General features: G+C 26.8%; 1 protein-coding gene across 3 annotated transcripts in view; it reads left to right on the top strand.

Annotated features, from left to right (window-relative positions):
• Window positions 1-20,120, top strand: part of LOC142323379 (SRSF protein kinase 1-like) — a 198,696-nt gene that overhangs the window by 153,665 nt on the left and 24,911 nt on the right. For 2 of the 3 annotated variants that reach the window (XM_075362931.1, XM_075362930.1), the window contains 6 exons: window positions 7,199-7,417; window positions 9,667-9,754; window positions 12,099-12,293; window positions 14,038-14,200; window positions 16,272-16,406; window positions 17,732-17,858. In XM_075362931.1, the coding sequence (XP_075219046.1) occupies window positions 7,199-7,417; window positions 9,667-9,754; window positions 12,099-12,293; window positions 14,038-14,200; window positions 16,272-16,406; window positions 17,732-17,858 (927 nt within the window). Of the gene's footprint in view, window positions 1-5,489; window positions 5,532-7,198; window positions 7,418-9,666; window positions 9,755-12,098; window positions 12,294-14,037; window positions 14,201-16,271; window positions 16,407-17,731; window positions 17,859-20,120 lie in introns of those variants that run through there. The other variant, XM_075362932.1, reaches the window with a different exon arrangement.

Genomic DNA, 20,120 nt, shown 5'->3' on the forward strand with positions numbered 1-20,120 from the left:
ATCCTCTGAAGGATGATCTTTAGGTCCCAATATCCTCAGCATGGAAAACCTAAATGGGTCAGACTGTACTCATAAACTAACAATAGGGAGGAAGGGACCAATGGTATAAAAAAGCAGATGCATGGTGAAAAAGGATGGCCACCCATCAGAGTGGATTGTGATAATTTACCGTCTTTCCCAGGGCCAAGGTTTTCAAAAATATCATTTTATAACCTCATATCATATGACTATCAGTTACTTTTGTGGTCATTTACAGGACTGGTGTTCCTGCTGTTCTCATGTTGGCATTAGTTGATTTTATTGTTGCTGGGTTTTTAAAAAGTAGTCAAAATTATGCTGAATTAGAATTGTGTCTGTTAATGTAATAAATCACTGTTGTCTGTATTTTTGTATATTTCATGATGTTTGAATGTGTTAAGATGTGATTCTTTTTTGTGTACTATGTAGAAAATTAGGATTATTGTTAGTATTGGATTTCTGATTTGATGGTCCCAAAAGTAACTGAGACAGTTATCACACGATTTTTTAAAAATGTTATTAAATACAAATTAAATGTTTTACATGCATTTAGTAAACTTGGTTTGATTTGTTATTAAAAGATGTGTAGCTTTATATAATTTTAATGTTTTGGCTTTTATTTGACTAGGAACAGTCTAACCAAATTATTGTGAATAAACAAACTAATGTGAGTTAGCTTGTGTATAACAGGACTTGTTTCAAAGTAATTTTAAAAAAAATCACGTTCATTATAAAACATCTACTTTTAAGTATTTGATTTTTATAATTTTCCTAGTTTTGACTGCTTCAACCTTCCAACTAAATTAAAACAAGAATTTGAGCCTCTTAATGTTGGGAACAGTTTTAAAACTTTATCAGGGGGTTAATAAACCTCCTTTCTCTAAAATGTAAGACTTTTTTCCTAAAGCAAAACATTTTTCTTACTTTTTACTATTTTAACCTGTTGACGTGTTGAATTTTTTTTTTAAATTAAACTTTTTTTAATATGCAAATAGCCCTAAATACTGTCTTGTTTGAGATGTTGTATCATTTGTCATATGACACACACAAGATATTACCTTAGCAGCAGATTAAATTGTGCTAATTTAACAAGTAATACTACAACTTACATTACTTAAATAAATTTAACAAATAAAACGTAGAAAATTCCCAGTTGAGTACTTTATATCATAATAACGTTTTAGAATAATAATAATAATATAAGAATAGCTAGAATATAACAGTTAGCGAACAGCAAAAATCTAAAGTGGAGTGCAAAGCAAATACTTAATATCTATTGTATTTTATTTATTATTTCCTTCCAATCTTTCTTTTTTTATTATCCTGTAGCTATTGATTGTTTAAGTCCTCAGGAATAGAATAATATACTTGGTATCTAAGTAACAATGAAATTCATTTTTAAATCTGTCTAGGTGAAATCCATCTGGGAATTATTCCAGGTAATTGTTATTCCAATGTAATGAGTAATTCTCAAAATGTTTTGTTCTATATGTATATAGAGTAAAAAGTAATTTTACATTCCTTACATTATAATGATGATAATTATTATCTATGCAGTCAATTTTTTGTTTACATCTTGTATAGATTATACTTCTATAAATGTTTAAACTCGGTAAGTTAAGGATCTCAAGTTCATCATATTAAAAAAAAGTTACCATGAGGTCCTGGGATGCATGTGTATGGATGCATAATATATATATAAATTTATTTTTCTTTATAAATACGTTCTTTGTATCTTAAGATGTTTTTTAAAATATCTTGTAATATCAAATTTGATTTGGGCTTAGAAATATACCACCAATTAGTTTCATAAATAATAGTATGTTTTAGGTAATTTGTATTGAAATTCATATATTTTTTCATATTTGGACATTTTAATTTTTCAAATTCCATCATCATCAACTTCCTAATAATTTATGAACCCTGACATGTTCCATTGGTTGTTTAATGTTAATACTACGAAATTGTTGATATTTATTTTTAAATTAACTTTTTTGTGGGATTATTTAAAAGCATATCACTGGATCCACACAAGTTTAAAACTGGTTTAATAATATCAAATAAATTATTTTATGCATTTATAAAGAAATAATTGAGATTGTAGTAATAATAATAATAATAATGATAATTTTCAGCCTTATAATTGGAGAAAGATATATTTTAAGCTCTACCAAATGGTGAGTAAGGTTAACAACATTGTTGTCAGATTATTATTTATATTGTTATAAAATAACAATACTAATAAAAAGTCAATAGTATAACAGTACAGCTATTACTTAGCATACTACTTATAATTGCATAACTATAGCTGTAGATTATTTCTACGATCTGTTGCTTATACAATGCTGATGTATGCAGATACTGATTGATTCTTTTTATTAGAAAAAAAGATGACAGGTGTACTTAAATAAAAATTCTGTTAATCAATTTATTAAATCAGTTATGTACTTGAGAATATAGCTACACTCAGATGTTTAATTTTATTGTTTTTTGGTTGAAATTTAACCACCTTACGCTTACCTTATCTACAAAAAAAAAAAAATAAGGTTATAAATAATAATAATATTATAATGTACATTTCTGATAAATTCATGTACTTTAAAATGCTGTAAAGAACAACATAAACATTTTATTATTTATTAACTTAAAGGTGTTTTATAATTAATGATTTTTTTTTTAATTTTTAAATAATATTACTCTGGTATAAACTGCTGTGTTTTGTTATAAATAAAGTTAAAAGTAGGTTACAACAATTTAGAGTGGAGATCTTGATTAATGAATGTTTCTAATATCTGAGCCAAAACCAGCTCAAATTACCTCAGTTAATCTAATCACAGTTCTGATCTATTCTATTATTTTTCATGACCCATTGAATGACTTACAAATATGATATTTAAAGTGGTTCTTTTTTTTAATTTTTTTTCCAAATTTAGTTAATTTATTGTGCATTATTTTGTGCCATAATGTAACAAATTCTTCTTTTTTTATATTATTAAAATGTGTAAAATAATTAAGATAGTAATTTTAAATGTTTTTATTCATAAACTTATGTTAAAAAGTAATGTATATCTGTAGAAATGATATTTATGAAAATAATCATTGTCTTTGTTATCTTAACTCACTGTCATTGAACTCAATTTATTTATGTGCTTGCAATTGGTTTATAAACGTTTATATTTTCACAAGTTTCATTGTCATGAGGAAGTAAAATAGTAATGGTTTTATTTTTTTGGATCGTTGCCATGTATAGTGCCTTCTGAATTGCTGCTACGTAAAACTAATATTGTCTTCCTCACTTCTCTTGATTTTGTTCCCGATTTTGAAACTTTTAACTAAACATTTATTGATCTGTATATATTCTTTTAAAATATATTTTTAGATTTGAATTGTTATTGAAGATGTAAATTTTGAGATTCTCAGCTCACTATTTATTAAAATTAAGTTATTTTCACTCAAGTAGTTTAATTAGCTGGTGACAGCAGCATATGACCTTTTCTCTTTAAATATTTTTTATAGGTTAAAGAATTCTTTTATTATTTCCACTAAAATTTATGTTACATGTCCTATGTAAAAATCCTTAATAACATGAAATTTTAGAAAGTTGATTTCAATAAAATTATTTGTTTTGTTTTTTTAATGGGAAGCAAATTAAAAACAGACTTCCATCTAGTTGTATTAAATACCAACAGCGCCCGAAATAAGGGAAATCTCATTTTACAGTTTTTCAAGCAGAATATTGACAGATATAGAGTACTATCATCTAGAAGATCCTTGGTTCAAATTTCTGTTAAGTTCACCATTTTTTCATGCTGACAAAACTGATATCCCAGTTTTATGCTTATGCAGTAAATAAATGGATCTAATAAAATTAAAAAAAAATATATTAGTGCCAATTTGACTTCATAGTAAAAATCAGTTTTATTTCTCATTCGTTAGAGGAATACTGTAAAAAAATATTTGTTTGTTTGTTTGGCTTTGACTTAGAAGGGAATTTTTTTTAAAAAAAGATGCTAGGGTAGACTCCTTACTGGATCCAAACCAGTCCGCAGAGTAATGTTACTAATTCAAAACTGGAATAAAGCAATAGTTGTTTGAAAGCATAATTAAATGATGGATAACCTGACACTTAACTAAACTCAACAGGTTTCTCATTAAAGAACCTGGTAAACATCTTGCTAAATGTTGCCTTTGATTGCTTAAGCTAAGACAAAAATTGTCAGTTTTCTTGTCTTACATTCAAAAATATTAAAAACTATGAATCTTTTTGAGAAAAATCATAATATAGATTTTGCAGCAATCTGATGAGATCAATAAGTATTTATTCTTAACATGTGCATTGCTTCAAAGCTAAATAAATGTAATTTTTTTATCTTCCCTTGCAGTATTGGTCCTGATTTGTAGTTCAGGTTCCGTGGTTTGTTAAGGGCATATAACTGGGTCAGAGGATATTAATATAAAAAAAAAGTCTTTAAGGCTTTGATCTGACCTGTTTCTCTGAAAATAAAAATCTACACATACATGCACAACCATGTGCATACTAGCCCTTACATTATTATATAACTGTGGCACCTTTATGCAAATTATTTTTTTTAGCAGTAAATTTTGTGAGATTTTTTAAATTGGTATTTCCACATTACTCACAAACTTTATGTAAGTGTTTTTTTCAATCTGTTAATTACCTGGCAAATTATAATCTCATATTCAAAATTTATTAATTCCTAAGGCATGAAAAAAATTCATTTGCCTGACTGAATAGCAGTTCAATAAAATAAAACACAAAATCATACTTATTTATCATTTATGCTTTTGATTAAAAATCAATTAGTTAATACTGGTAGTAGAAGGGAACAGCACAATTTTTTTTTACAGTTTTTAGGGTAGATCATTTTAAAAATATAAAGGATTTGATGCATTTTTTACTATAGGAGTTTGTAAATTACAAACAACTGCATAATAATTTCCTTAACAGCTCATCACATTATTTATCAGGAAAAATGAATTGTTTTTCTTCTGTTGTTATTTTTTTCCTCTGATAATCCTTTTATTTAAATGGTTCTACATTACAATTTGGTTAATACTAACAGAAAATCTTAAAAAGACAATATTGCCTTTTTTCAAGTTTTTTAAATAGTTTTTTACCCATTTATATTACAATTTTGCAGTAAATTTTTATATTTAAATCAACATTTTACTGCACTTTTTATGTGTTATTAATATCAAAAAAAAATATATCATAAATTTATATAATAGCATGTAATACAATTTATCATAATGTATTTATTTAATTAGATTAAAGATTCAGTTTTATTATATTATTATTCTATATATATTAATAATTTATGGTAAAACATATAAAATGAAAAATGTATGCTATATTTTTTTCTGTATGCTCATAGTTCTCAAACACATCCAGGCCAATGTAAAAATAAATAATTACCCATAAGCCTCCATTACTGAATGTTTGAGTATAATCCAATTAACTGTCCTACAGCTGTCCTGCATTTTTTGACCATGTAAGAGCATTTAAGCAAATTCTGTTTATTTTTATTCGAGTTTTGATTGAGAAAAGGTAGTCATGTTTTATCAGTTGTGTATTTTTAGTGTTTTATAATTATGAGTGAATTTAAGACTAATGTAAAAAACTAAATTGGTAGGCCCAGGAAATAATAAATAGTGTGTATTAGTTTATGAAACAAGAAAGTGATTTCCGAAGTCAAAGAAGGAAGATAAACACCTGATTCACACGAAAAAATGTGAAGAAAGAACAGCAGCTGTGTGTGAGGTGCCATGATCCGAAGTCCAAAGAGTGAGAAAAGAGAAAAAGCAGTTGCTAGAAAAATTAGCTGAAAATTTGGAAGAGGCTTCTTTCTTTACTCCAATAAAATAATAAATAATAAAAATTATTATCATTAATAGGAATTCTATCCATGCAATAAGCAATGTTACATCTATCTAAGAAGCACAATGCAACAGTTTTGTTCATATTTTAAATCGGATACAATTTATTCTATGAAAATTCTTTGAACTGTTTCATAGAACTTTCCATTCCTTTTAAATAATTATCTTCAGATATAGATATAGTTGTGTTATCTGTAAAGAGGATTGAAATGAATGGTTCAAGATTTTGAGGCAGTCATTAGTAAACAATAAGAAAAGCAAGAGGCTGAGGACACTATTTATATTTCTCTTTTACTGTATAATACATCTTTTTATTGTAGAAAAAAAAATTTTGTGGTTACTAAAATCAATTTATTAGCGCTACATATTCTGTTGTGTACTTCGAGATTTAATGTAAACTGTAACAACTGTGGAAATTATGTCAATAAACTGTGAGGTTAACATTAATAAAGAAAAAAATAGTTATACACTTTAAAAGGATTTATATTGAGGAAATAGAGAAGATTGTAATGAACACTTGAGCTGTTGTGTATTCTGTTGCCATTATTGGAAACATTTACTTACTTTTTTTTTTTTTTTTTTTTTTTTTTTTTTTTTTTTTTTTTTTAGTAATTTCCATTGCTCCTATTGATTGACCATAGGGAAAATATTGGGAAGGACTAATAACAGATCATGTATAAATAACATACTCTTAAATTGCAATTGTTTATAATAAAAAACATTATCTACTGTTTATAATTGAGCAGTAGTTTTAACATTGGTGTCATATGCATTACCATAAATACATAAAATATATCAAATTATTCAGAATTATCATAGATATTAGATAATATTTAATTTTATAAAATTGACCAATCATCCTATATAATTGATTATTGCTTCATTATTGCTATAATCAAATGCTTCATTCCTGAGTCTCTAATAAAAGGTTATGTGGAAACTTATTTTGATTTGATAAGTTGCAGCTTTAAGTTATGGTAAACATTTTAAAAGCACTGAAAAATTGAAATAACTTTTTCTTTTCTTTTTTTAGACTATAATTCACTATTTTTATATTCACTGTTTTAATCCTTTGTGTGTGTGAGAATTCCTTAAGCAAGTTCACACTTGTTTACACCATTCCTTCATGCTGTTTCGTTATTTTATTAGCTGGTAGTTGTAATAATTAAATTTGTTTTCTTCCTTTTTTTTATTTGAGATTTTAATTATAAAATGCATTATAAATTTTTTTACTAATTGCGTATAATTTAATTCTTTTCTTTTTTTTGTTTTGTTCTTCTAGGTCGGAACCACGTGATACTGGAACGAATGACCCAGTTGAAGCTCAAGAACAGGAGCTAGTCTATTCTGAGGATGAGGATGAGCAGGAAGATTCTGGAGATTACTGCCGAGGTGGTTACCACCCAGTTAAGATAGGAGATCTGTTCCACAGTCGATACCATGTAGTACGAAAATTAGGATGGGGTCATTTTTCAACTGTTTGGCTGTGTTGGGATCTTATGTATGTTAAACAAGTTAAATGTGAATTTTACCACTGTACTTTTTGGTTAATATCTGTCTTAAAATTTTTCTCTGCAGTCTGGTTTTTTACTTTATGATATTTTGTCCTGATTCTCTCAACTGGTGTCGATTTAAAACATATTCACATCATGTTCTTTCAGGCTTGCTAATTTATAAAAATGTTTTTGTTTTACTGCCGTTTGAGTGTATTAAGTACCTGTAAACAGGAACCTATTAAGTACCTTAATAAGTAGTGAAATAAATTGAATCAGGAGGTGATTGTAATAGTTTTATTTTAGGGAATGAATAATATAATAATAGCGAAGGAAGTCTTGGTTTAATATTTAAATATTATATAAAAATAAATTAAATTATGAGTAAATTATTTTTTATTCTAAAATTTAAACATACTTTTAACAAACAGAAATAAATTCAGATTGTATTGTAGGCAATATTTTACAATTTGGAATATATGCCACACCCAGTTGATTTCAACTTGTATTTTAATTATAACCACTGTATATCATAGAAAATAGTTCTTAAATCTATGTAATACTTAAAGTGTAATCAATCACAGGTGATGGGAGTTTTGTTCCGCAGTGGTTGGTTTAATATTATATTATTATTTATTCTTATATAGTGGCAAAATAATTAAACATGAAAAAAGTTACAGATTTCTTTTTTGGGGTTGGAGTAATTTATGATAAAGTTTTATTGTAAAATTATAATTATATGTTTAAATAAACCAAAAAAGGTTTTAAAAATTCAAAAAATTGGTATTTTTTTACTTCTCCACCTCCAAAATCATCTTCCAACAATTTTTTTTTCTTCATTCGCCATGTTAAATGGAAGAAATTAAAAAAAGTTCACTAAATATTATACAACAAATAAAAAGTTTGCTAAGATTTCTTTTCAGGGATTGAGGGGTGAATTATGATCAAATTTTATTTTAATAACATTACTAAAATTTTATTATTTAAACTTTTAATACTATCAAAAGCTTAAATAAACCCAAAAAAGGTATTGAAAGATTCAAAAAATTGATATTTTTAAACTTTGATTGACTCCCTACCACCAATATTGCCCCTAAAGTATTTTTCAAAGTTGCTTTCACTACTACTATGCTTAGGAAGACTTTAAAAAATTCATTTATAAGATATGCAATAAATAAAATTTTTGCTTTTTCAATTTTGGGGTAAGGGGGAATTTGGGCATATTAAGGCATATTATTATAAGGTAAGCATACATATACGTATGTATGTACTTAATATAAAGTGGGGTTATCCTTGCAAAATTTTGAGAAAATTGACTTCCAATATCCCCCCTGGAGATATTGATTCCAAACATTTACTAAAAAATTTCCCCTTATACCTGAGTCTCTGCACAAAATTTCATCAAAACTGGTTTATCCAATCAAAAGTCATTAAGCTTCAAACACACCAACGCACGAACATATATACATACGCACAAACATCTTTTTTGTTACATACCTCATTTTTTTGGCGGAGTCCCTGGGTCATGAAACATTGAGAAATGCAAAAATACCTATCCCATTATTTTGATGATTATCATACTTTCCTTCTTACAGCATAGCTCAAGCTATGATGCCAGGAAAGTAATATATATTTATATAGATTGTATATGTAAAGTCATGATGAAATATCAGAATTATTTTAATCATGTGTAGAACATTTAAAATGTGTGTCATATAAAAAGCAATTCTACCTTCAAATTCTTATTTGTAAGATATAATTCAGTAATGCATTAACTTCATTTAAAGTTAGTAAAATAAAATTGTGCACTAACTTAAATTAAGAGTAAATTATTTTTTATTCTAAAATTTGAACATACATTTAACACACAGAAATAAATGCAGAATGTATTGTAGGTAATATTTTACAATTTGGAATATATGCCACACCCAGTTGGTTTCAACTTGTATTTTAATTACAACCCCTGTATATCATAGAAAATAGTTCTTAAATGTATGTAATACTTAATGTGTAATGAATCACTGGTGATGGGAGTTAGGTTCCGCTGAATATTAGCAGTGGTCGTGAACATGTTAATTTGCTGAAAAAAAATTTATTTATTGATAATCAGTATTCATATTATTGTTGTTTATTTACACTTCAATTACATGGCATATATTCTCACTGGATTTTTGCAATTGATGCCCTAAGTTCAAAAATAAAGTATGAAACATCATATTACTGAAATTAAAAGCTTAATTTTGTTCTTTATTTTCAGATCGAAACAGTTTGTAGCATTAAAGGTTGTGAAAAGTGCTAGCCATTACACAGAGACTGCTTTAGATGAAATCAGGTTGTTGAAATGTGTAAGTGCACTATATTCAATTGTTTAATCTTACTGATTATTAATCCTTAATTGTTTTGTCTAACATACTTGTAATTTTTTTTTTTTTTTAGACAATACTGTACTCGATTAATATAAACTGAAAATTGGAAGCAGGCTAGAATCTTGAGAATAAAGTTAGAAACTTAAAACAGTTTAAATAAATTAGTGTACTGAGAATAGTCAAATGTTACCTTACAAGTTTTAGATTTAATAGTTATGTCACTAATGATTGTTTTAATACGTGCAACATTCAATTTGATTTTTTTCTAGGCAAAACAGTTATCACTTTGTCTGAAATATTATCACAAAGAAATAGATTCTATCAAAGATACAGTTCAGTTCAATGGTTTTATTAGAGAAATCATTGATAGCATATAAAAATCCATTAGAGATCAGCCTTACTTTGAAATAACAAACCAGAAAGGACTAATTAAAGAACAGACAAAAAGTGCTCATTGGCATCTATGTAGCAACAATATAAAGAATATCTTAATGAAACATAATATTAATGTTATTGTTGCTTTGCATAGAAAACTGGTGCTTGTCTTTAGAAAATACAGCTACCAGTTGATAAAGTGGGATTTTTAAAGTAACTTTCATTTAGGGTACACAGTATTCATTTATTATTCACACTTTCTGTTAAAATTGCTGATCCTCAATTATAAGTGTTAAACTTTTTTTTATAAAAATAAATTTTTTAGCATTTGAAAAAAATACCAAGTGTGACCAGGATTCAGACTAATAATTTTCCAGATGAAAGACTATCACTCCACCATGGGGGTCAAAATTAATAACAACAGTTAAAAGAAAAACTAAAATGATAATAGAAAAGGTTTCGAACACATTATAATTACAGAAGATCAGATAAATCAGTTGTGATTCAATATTGCATGGAGTTTAAGATTAAGTATGATAGAAAAAATTATATTGTTGAAAAGTATAATAATAATTGAGAACCGTAAAGTCTAGTTCTCTTTTATAGCCTCTAATAAAAATGTTTAATATTTCTTAAAATTTTGTGATCAATTTTTCTATCTTAAACATTTATCTTGTGTAATTTTGTTTAAGATTGATATTTTTATGGTTTTTGAAATTTCCTGCTACTATTCTTTCTTGAAATAAAGCTTTCATAGCAGCAAAGTTGTCCATTTTATCTGATTATTGTTTTATTTTATTAATAAAAAAAAATTAGTATAAAACAAAAGAAGAGTAGTGTTCTGTGAAGGTTGTCTTTTTTATTAATTTGATTTTATTTAATTTACATATTTTTGTTCTTTTTCTTTTTTATCATTATATGTCATCTGCCCTGAGGTAGTTCGTTTGCATCTGTCTCATCTTTATTGCCTTCTGTTTCCAGCTTCATGGTATTTTTTTCTGTGCTTTTCTTTTGTATTTATTTTCAACGAATTCCTTTGTAGCTACTGATAAAAATTGTTTAATAACTGAACCATATTGTATAATTTTATTTAATTTTCATTTTTTATAAATTATAATTATTTTCATCTTCACAAATTTTTTTTATGAGCCTAGATTTTTAAAGCAATTTGCAGAAATCTTGAAAATTATGAATTTTTCTAATGAAAATTAATCTATACAGAAGTATTATTACTGGTATTAGAATTAAGAGATATATTTTTCCCAGAGAAATTATCATTTTTCATTGTAGATTTGATTATCTAGTTAATTATGATTTTTATTTAAAAGACAAGAGAAACTATTAGGAAGTGGTAAAAGATTTTTCATTTAAAAAAAAAATGGAAAATTCATCATTTTATAATGAATACAGATAGATAGAAGTGTGCCAAAAATGAAACATTAATTTATGGGTTATTACTCGTGAAAAATGTTCTATTTTCTAAGATTGTGGTCAGCTCGTGTAAGACATTGAAATTTTGAATATATGTTGTTCAGTGTAACTTTTTTGAATTCGGCATCATAAAATCATTTATTTTGTAATTTTATGGTCTTAAATTAAAGAGAATTTTAATATGAATATCATTATTTAAACACTGTTTTGTGATATTTTCTTTTGTATCCCTTTTAATAATAACTGTGCACTTTGGTAAAAATGACCAATTTTTTCTTGATCAAATTTCAATTGAATGTTATTATAATTTGGGTAGGGTTATAAATTGACTCATTGATCTATGGGGTGGTTGAGCACCACTGTACATGAGCTTATGTTAAATTGGAAGTAGATTACTGAAATTGTAATTTTGAATGTGCTGTTTTACATAAATTTATTTATGTTATGTGTATATAAGAATGCAGCCATTTGTAATAAAATCTCACATTTTATTTATTTATTTGTTTTTTTTATTTAGGTTAGACATTCCGATGCAGATGATCCTTACAGAGACAAAGTGGTACGACTTTTAAATGACTTTAAAATCAATGGACAAAATGGTACTCATGTTTGTATGGTTTTTGAAGTTCTTGGGCACAATCTCTTAAAGTTAATTATTCGTAGTAATTATCAGGGAATACCTATAGAAAACGTGAAAACAATTATAAGACAGGTTGGTGTTATTAAAAGTATCCTTTTTTTTGGCTTAGTTTGAAAATGTTTACAACCACTCCTATTCCACATCTTGGTGCATTTTATTTTATAAACTATGGATTTATTACAATGTTTTGAAGAATTGCACAAAATTTATGAAATTCATTTGTAGAGATTGACTCGTATGTGTATCTTCCAAGTATATGTTATCAAATTTAGAAGGCTGAAACAGTTTGTTTTAGTTGTTAACAGATGTTTTATGGAAAATACATCAGCTAATAATATTTGTTATATAATTCTTTACTTCTTCATTTAATTTTCAGTCCTGGGTAAGATAGTAAACTGCATTCCTTATGGTTCTGCAACAGCTGGAATGTCTAAGGAAGTCACACCCTGAAAACTGAATGATGTAGTAAGGTAAAGTGCCAGCACCCAAAGCCAAATTCAATAAAATGGTTTCTGCCCTTCAATGAAATTAAACAATGTTGAATGCAATTTCACTGCATGTTTTTAATATTTATATCGGTGATTAATGACCCATAGCAGTCATGTCTTTCTTTTAAATGGTTTTGGAGTTAGTGCTTGTAAATGGATTTGTTCAACTAAAGAATTTCTAAAATAAAAAGTATTGCTAAACTGTAGCAATTATATAACAATTTATAGATATAGCAATACATTTAAATAAAAATTACTGTCCATTATTTGGAGATTTATCTTTCTCAGTTCCTCATAATTTTTAATTCAGGAATAAAATTGAAATTTAAGGAGCAAAGAATAAATAATTTGATTTTTTAAGATTTCCATCATATATTGTTTATTGTAACTTAAGTATTACCCAGTTATTCTCATTCTTAAATTGGTTAATTCTATACAGATTTTCTGTAAATTAATTTTTTGTACTCTGCAAGTAATACAATAAAAGGTTTTTTTTTAAGAAACTTACATAAATTTTTCCTATTTAATATATTAAGAAAAGTAAATGAGGTATACGTCAGTATATTGGTAGCAGTTTTTTGAAAGTGTTTTTAAAAAGAAAATACTCCTGACCTAGTATTCTGCTATATATATATAAATCTTTAAACTATTTAAATTTAGAGAATGTAAATATCAGGTGTTTTTTTTTTTCAATAAAAGTATGTTTTTATCTCATATTTTTTTTAAATACAAAAGTTTGTCTTTTTCTTTATTCTTTTTATTACATAAATGTAAATATAAAAAAATAGTTTTCGTATTTCATTTACTATTTTCCTAATCTAATCATCATGTTCAAACTTTACTTGTTATTATGATTAGATTAGGGAAATACTTCAATTAATTTAAACTTTCAAATTTAGATTTTAAAATACCAGCAAAAATATTTCTATCTGCCATCCATTCTGTTAATAGCAAAATAATTTATTTTATATTTCTGATTAAGATGGTAAACATACCTCTCTAAATTTTCATTTTTCAAGTTTTTAACTTACACAGTTTTAGTTCTAATGAAATAGAGATCTCTGCAAAAGTACTTAATGTGAAAAAAGGGGAAAAAATAAACAGTTAGTAATTATTTTTTTATAAATTATGTATTTATAAAACATATAGTATATGTATAAAAACAGCAGATCATTTTATCACTTCAGTCCATTATTGCTACATTGTTAATAAATTATATAGTATGAAAAAAATCAGTGCATTCTGTATAAATTTTATTTGTATTTTGCTTATTGGGGTTAAAAATTTGTTCATTGTACTTGTTGATTTATTTATTTATTCATCTTTAGGTGCTGCAGGGACTCAACTACCTCCATACAAAGTGTTCAATTATTCATACTGATATCAAACCTGAGAACATTTTGTTATGTGTTGAGGAAAATTACATAAGAAAATTGGCTGCTGAAGCTACACAGTGGCATAAAATGGGAATAAAGCTTCCTTCTTCTTTAGGTTTGTTAAATTTTTATTGCTCATTACTTTTTCAATTGTTTTAATACCACTTGATCATTTAATTCAAAAGAGCATTTCAGATAATTATAGGCATATTCTGTTAATATTTAAAGAAATATAATTATGTTTGATTATGTACTTGTGTTTCTTGAGATTTAATTTCAGAATCTGTATTAAAAAACCTGGTAATATTCTAAAAATTATTTGAAATGATTGTTTTAATATTTAAGTAAAAGTTAACTTCCCTCATAAACATCGGAGCAGAATCTGTGTATTACTTTGCCAATGTAATGTTTTTCAGTTGATACCAACTAGTCATTTTTGTTTTTTTTTTAAGAAGGATAAAGATAATATAAGAGCATAGGAAGGATGTAATTAACTCACAGAAAGATGGCCTTCAATCAGAACAGATCACTAAATATTTATTAATCTGCGTGGGTTCTGAAACATTTGGGTACCATCCGTAGAGAAGTACAGTAAATTTTTCGGTGCTAACTATAGTTTCTAATATGAGCTGACCTAATTCCTTATTCTATAAAAGAATTTTATCTTAGGTAAGAGAACAATCAGTTAAATGAAAACATTTTAAAGTTGTTGCTTTGTATTAACTCTTTGCAGTAGGAATGTAGTATATATATTATATTAGAAAAGACCAGGAGGCCCAGATTTATAGGAGCTAACCCCTAAATTTATACTATGTATATTGAATTAAGAATTATTTATTTAATGGAGTACTCAGTTTCTTTTCTTGTGAAATGTTTTCAGACAGTGGTTGTCATTTTAGAGTTTATTCCATCCTTTTCATATAAATAATTTAGCATTTCTGTTAATCCTTAAATAATCTTTGGCTGTTAATTCAAACATTGTACATTTGAACCGATTTAAATATAGTTAGTGATACTATATATTAGTCTGTAAAGATCTTTTTGCACAAAACTGCAGAATCAATTGTATAACATTTGCCTATTTTCAAATCTCTGATCTTGTTTTGTCATGGTAACCCAAAAGATTGCATTTATACATGAAGGGTCATGATGGGATTTATTTATTATTTTATTCATATGTACATACTCCAGATATCCAATATAGTTATGGTGTTAGTGTTGGTCTGTCTTAAATATACTATAATTGAACACACTCATGATGTTTTCTTTGTATTTGTAAATTAGTGTTTTGCTCTTTTTCACTTTGTTCTATAATCTTGTGTAGTTATAGAACTAAAATTTTGACAGTGCATTTGTTAATAATACATGTTTTCATGATATTTTTGTATTTTACACAAAAGTTAAGTAAATAAAATGATTATACCAAATTCCATACATCTGTTTCTTGTAATATGCAGAAATGACTGAACTGATCATAAAAATTTGTTTTAAATGAATGTGTATGAATCTTAAAGCATCTTATAATTTGATTTGATGAATGAACAATTCTGATCTATAGTAATAATAAAATTCGTTTGGTATTGATAGTTTAATAATCATGTGACTTCCATGCCTTCCTGGAAACAAATAACAAGCTTTAAATCTATTAAAATTTTCCATAATAATGCATGGTGCTACCTCATGATTTTGCTATTTAAAAAATGTAAATGTGGGCTGTATCGTTATAGATTTAATCAATTGTATATATGATATTACATAATTTATTTGCTAATGTTACTATATTTCCTATTAGATTTTGTGATAATCTGTAATTTTTATTCTAATTTTAATGTTAGGTTAGATCTGCTATTGTTACTGATTAATTTATTAATGAGATATATTTAAACATTTATTTTGTACGTTTTTCTCTGAATATATATTAATGAATTAGAATATGTTGCTGCTTTGTCATTTACTTCTTACAAGATTTTTATTAAGTTAACAAAAAGACTGTATCGATAAGTTTGTGAAATATTAAGTAGGCTTTAAAATTATGCTGATAAAATATTAAAATATATAAATTCCATTACAACTCTCAATACCATTCTAATTTTAATATTAATACAAGTGATAAAGTAGTTAATTTTTAAATGTATGACAAACAAATTATAATAGAATCATAATATTGGTTGTTTTTGTGATTACAGTTAGTACGGCTCCAAAAGAAGCATCTCAGTCTGATCGAACTGTTAGAATGTCTCGAAATAAGAAAAAAAAATTAAAAAAGCGTGCGAAACGACAAGCTGAAATCTTACAGAAACAAATGGCCCACCTAGAAGAATGTACCTATCTTTTTTTTTTATTTAGCATTTTAATAATTAATATAATGTTTAATTGAAGTACTTTTTAATAAAATATACTACTACATGTATTTTTATGACACTAAAATAGTTAGGTAAAATTACATTGTCTTTTTGACCTGATTCCAAATATTGATAGATAATATTTAAAAAATGTAGTATAGTGTAATGTTTGTTTGTGAGAGCATTGAGTGAACAGGAACATATTTTCAACAGTATGAATTATGAGCAGTAACACTGCTCATAACACCTAAGTTGGAGCTTTGTTTAGGCTCCAACCATACTGATACTGTACATCTGGTATCACACCAAAGTGGCAGTAATTTTTTTTTACCAACCATCTAGGACCACACGAATGGGAAATTAAGGGGGAGAATAGGACACCTCACCATAAATGCTCATGCAGGACATATGTAACCAGCATCGCAGCCATTGAGTTAACATAGTATTTCCACTATTTTAATTTTCCTTGTAAAACAACATAAATTTATCTAGTTTTTACAAAATTTTGTATCAAAGAAATTTAAAGGAAAACTTTACTGTTAACCGATATTCAACTGCCTTCACATGCAGAGAGATTATAAAAGCTAAGAATATTATGATTACTACATATACATATACATCTCTTGTAATTGTAGAATTGTTATATTAATGGGAGAAAATTTGAGTACAAATGTTTATTTTGTTTTCAAAAGTTGTGTACACATATATTACACTATTCTGAAGGAAGTTATACTATCATGTTTTCTCAGCCGATAGTCGTTTCATAGGCTGTGTGTTATATGTTGTATGGTTAGGATCCATAGCAAGTGATGTATGCTTAAGAATTTTTTAGGTATAGTTTTTAAATTTCACAAAAATAGGTTATGATATAATTTTTTTTTAATGGTGTTAAGTACTCTTTTTTTTATTATTTTAATTACTTTTTTATTGCTTAACATTATTACTCATGAAGTTGAGGGAACAATTAATTATAATGGCAGGTATTTAATTATATACATATACTCTTAATACCTAGAAAATTTATTCAGTTTAATAGTTAATCTTGTAAAAGTCTTGCATACTGAAGGTACAGGAGAATTATAGAGAAGATGTGTTCAGTACATATTAAGTGTTACAGTACACACATTTTAGTTTATTGCTTAAGTTTACTTTTGACTTTATTTTACATTTTCCAGATTTTGTAGTAACTGCTTAGTACTGTAGTTGAATTTTACATTTTAAGATATTATTAATAGTTGAAATTACACAATTATTGACACATTTATGAAGTGATATTCACTAGTTAATTTTTTTTCTACATTTAGTAGACCACAATTATTCAATTATTAAAGATGAAGAAGATAGTGAGAATGATTCAGATAGTGATGCAGAAATGAAGAATATGACTGCACATCTTGACCAAACCAATCCGCCAATTTGCCTTAGTTCATCGTAAGTAGATAAAAAATGTTTGCATAATTATAAGTCATCATTATGTAAACAAGCATCTAGTTGTAGATTTATATGTATTTATGAATAAAGATAATAATTAGTCAGGGATAACTTAATTCCAAAAATACAAAATAAGGACCACCCCTTATAGTAGGCAGCTTATGTTTATATTTAATAATTATCTTAATTTTATTTTATATTTTTTTGATTGTAAACTATTTTTATTTGCATGCAAATGTAACTTAACATAACTGAAAAGTGAAATTTTACATAGCCTATGAAAAATGCCAAAGTATTAAAAAAAATATTGATTTTCTTCCTCTAACACCATCTATTTATTGTAATTTTTATTCATCATGGTATGTACATTTTGGTTATCATAAAATATGTGTTCTAAAGTATTTATTTTTTCTAATAAATATTCTTAAAAAATAACAATGATATTATATTGTAGTGAAGCACTAGGGCTGAAATTAAACATCAGAAAAACAAAAATTATGATTGTAGACAGAGCCAACAATCTTCCAATCACTGATGCAGTGTGTGATTTCAAAAAGGTTGACTGTATTGTATATTCAAGATCCACAGTAGATAAAGATGGGGGCTCGTCAGCTGAAATACGAAGAATTATCTTGGCAAAGGAGGTGCTTACAAAGTAGACTACTATTTGGAAGGATAGGGCAATCACAAAGAATACAAAGATAAGATTGTTTCAGGTACTAATCTTTCCTGCAGTCATGTATGGTGTTGAGACCTAGACCATCAAAGTGGAAGACCGCAGGAGAATTGATGTATTCAAAATATGGGCCTATAGAAAAATGCTTCACATCACGCAGACAGAAAAGAGGATGAACAACTTGATTATATATGAGCTGAGTATATAGAGGAGGTTGTCCACATTATGCTTCCATTGCATCCTCTGCTTTTTTGGCCATATAATCCATAGGCCAGGCGAAAATCTTGAGAAGTTACTTGTACAGGGAGAAATCAAGGGCAGAAGCCTGCTGAAAAGATGGCTGGACCAAATTGAACAGACAACAGAAGAAATATTAGGCACATTGATTCAAATGGCAGAGGACTGTGAGCTATGGCAGGAAATTGTCAGCAGGCTATTAATCGGTTCACCAGCTCTCAGACAGAGGAGGGATTACTAATGATATATTGTATTGTAAATTCTAGATTAGCTAGTGATCTTCACTTTCTTGTAGCCTGACAGTTACAGTTTTGTTTTTAGACTGGTGACTACAAGGTTTTATTATATAGCAGCTAATGGCCTCAGAAATAATACTTATAATACAAGCATTCAGATGTCACACAATTTGATTATTCATTTGTTTTAAAAATGTTGGCATTATTTTTTCATTATTTTTCTTCATTGGAATACTATTATGTATCTTCTTTGCTGCAATAAAAACATTTGTGGTAACACTGCTAAAAGATACTACTCACTAGCTGATGAGGCAGTCTCTGTGTACTATGAAATGATTAGAGATGTCATACTTATTGTCCGATAATATTTTTATTTCTGAGAATTTTCACTAGTGTGTGAAATTTTAAGAAGAATTTTCTAGTACTTTTCTGGTTGCTGAGTGTGAAACAAATCTGTCATATCCCACTTAACTAACTTGTTTGCAGGAGACTAGAAGTGGTGTTGATTGTATTCAATCTGAAGATCTATGTTTTAACCAATTAAGGTTTGTCAGGATCTAGAGTTTTTTTTAATATGTTCTTAACAAAGGAAGTCAAGGATTATTATTATATAAGTGTTTAGAAACCTATAAATTGTTGACTTCCATCCATTCATTTAATACTGGAAAAAATGACTGTATTTAAAAATGATGCATTCATTTTGTTAGAAATGTTCTATTCTGATGAAGTTTATTTTAGTAATGATATATATATTTTCTCTTTAGTGAATATATCAACTGTTATTATAGTAAAAAGTTTGTCTTGTATTTTTGCCTGTCAGATGAATCAAAATTTAAGGAATCGGTTAAATGCTCGCATGCTTCAACTTTTAAAAAGTTGTATGTTTACTGTTAATAAAATATATTTCTACTATTTAATAAGAGTTATTATTTTACAGACATTATTTTTTATTTTATAGGTCTGTAAGTTAATCACTTTTGAATCTGAGAATAATGATTATAAGCAAATGATCATCACCTTTCAGATCTCAGAGATATGTTAATATATTTAAAATTTTCAGATGTTTAATTAGATGCTTGATTTTGTTAAAGATCCCATTTTAGTGTCTGAAAG

The sequence above is a fragment of the Lycorma delicatula genome, chromosome 4 (genome assembly GCF_047948215.1).
Source record: "Lycorma delicatula isolate Av1 chromosome 4, ASM4794821v1, whole genome shotgun sequence".
NCBI classification, from domain to species: Eukaryota; Metazoa; Arthropoda; class Insecta; order Hemiptera; family Fulgoridae; genus Lycorma; species Lycorma delicatula.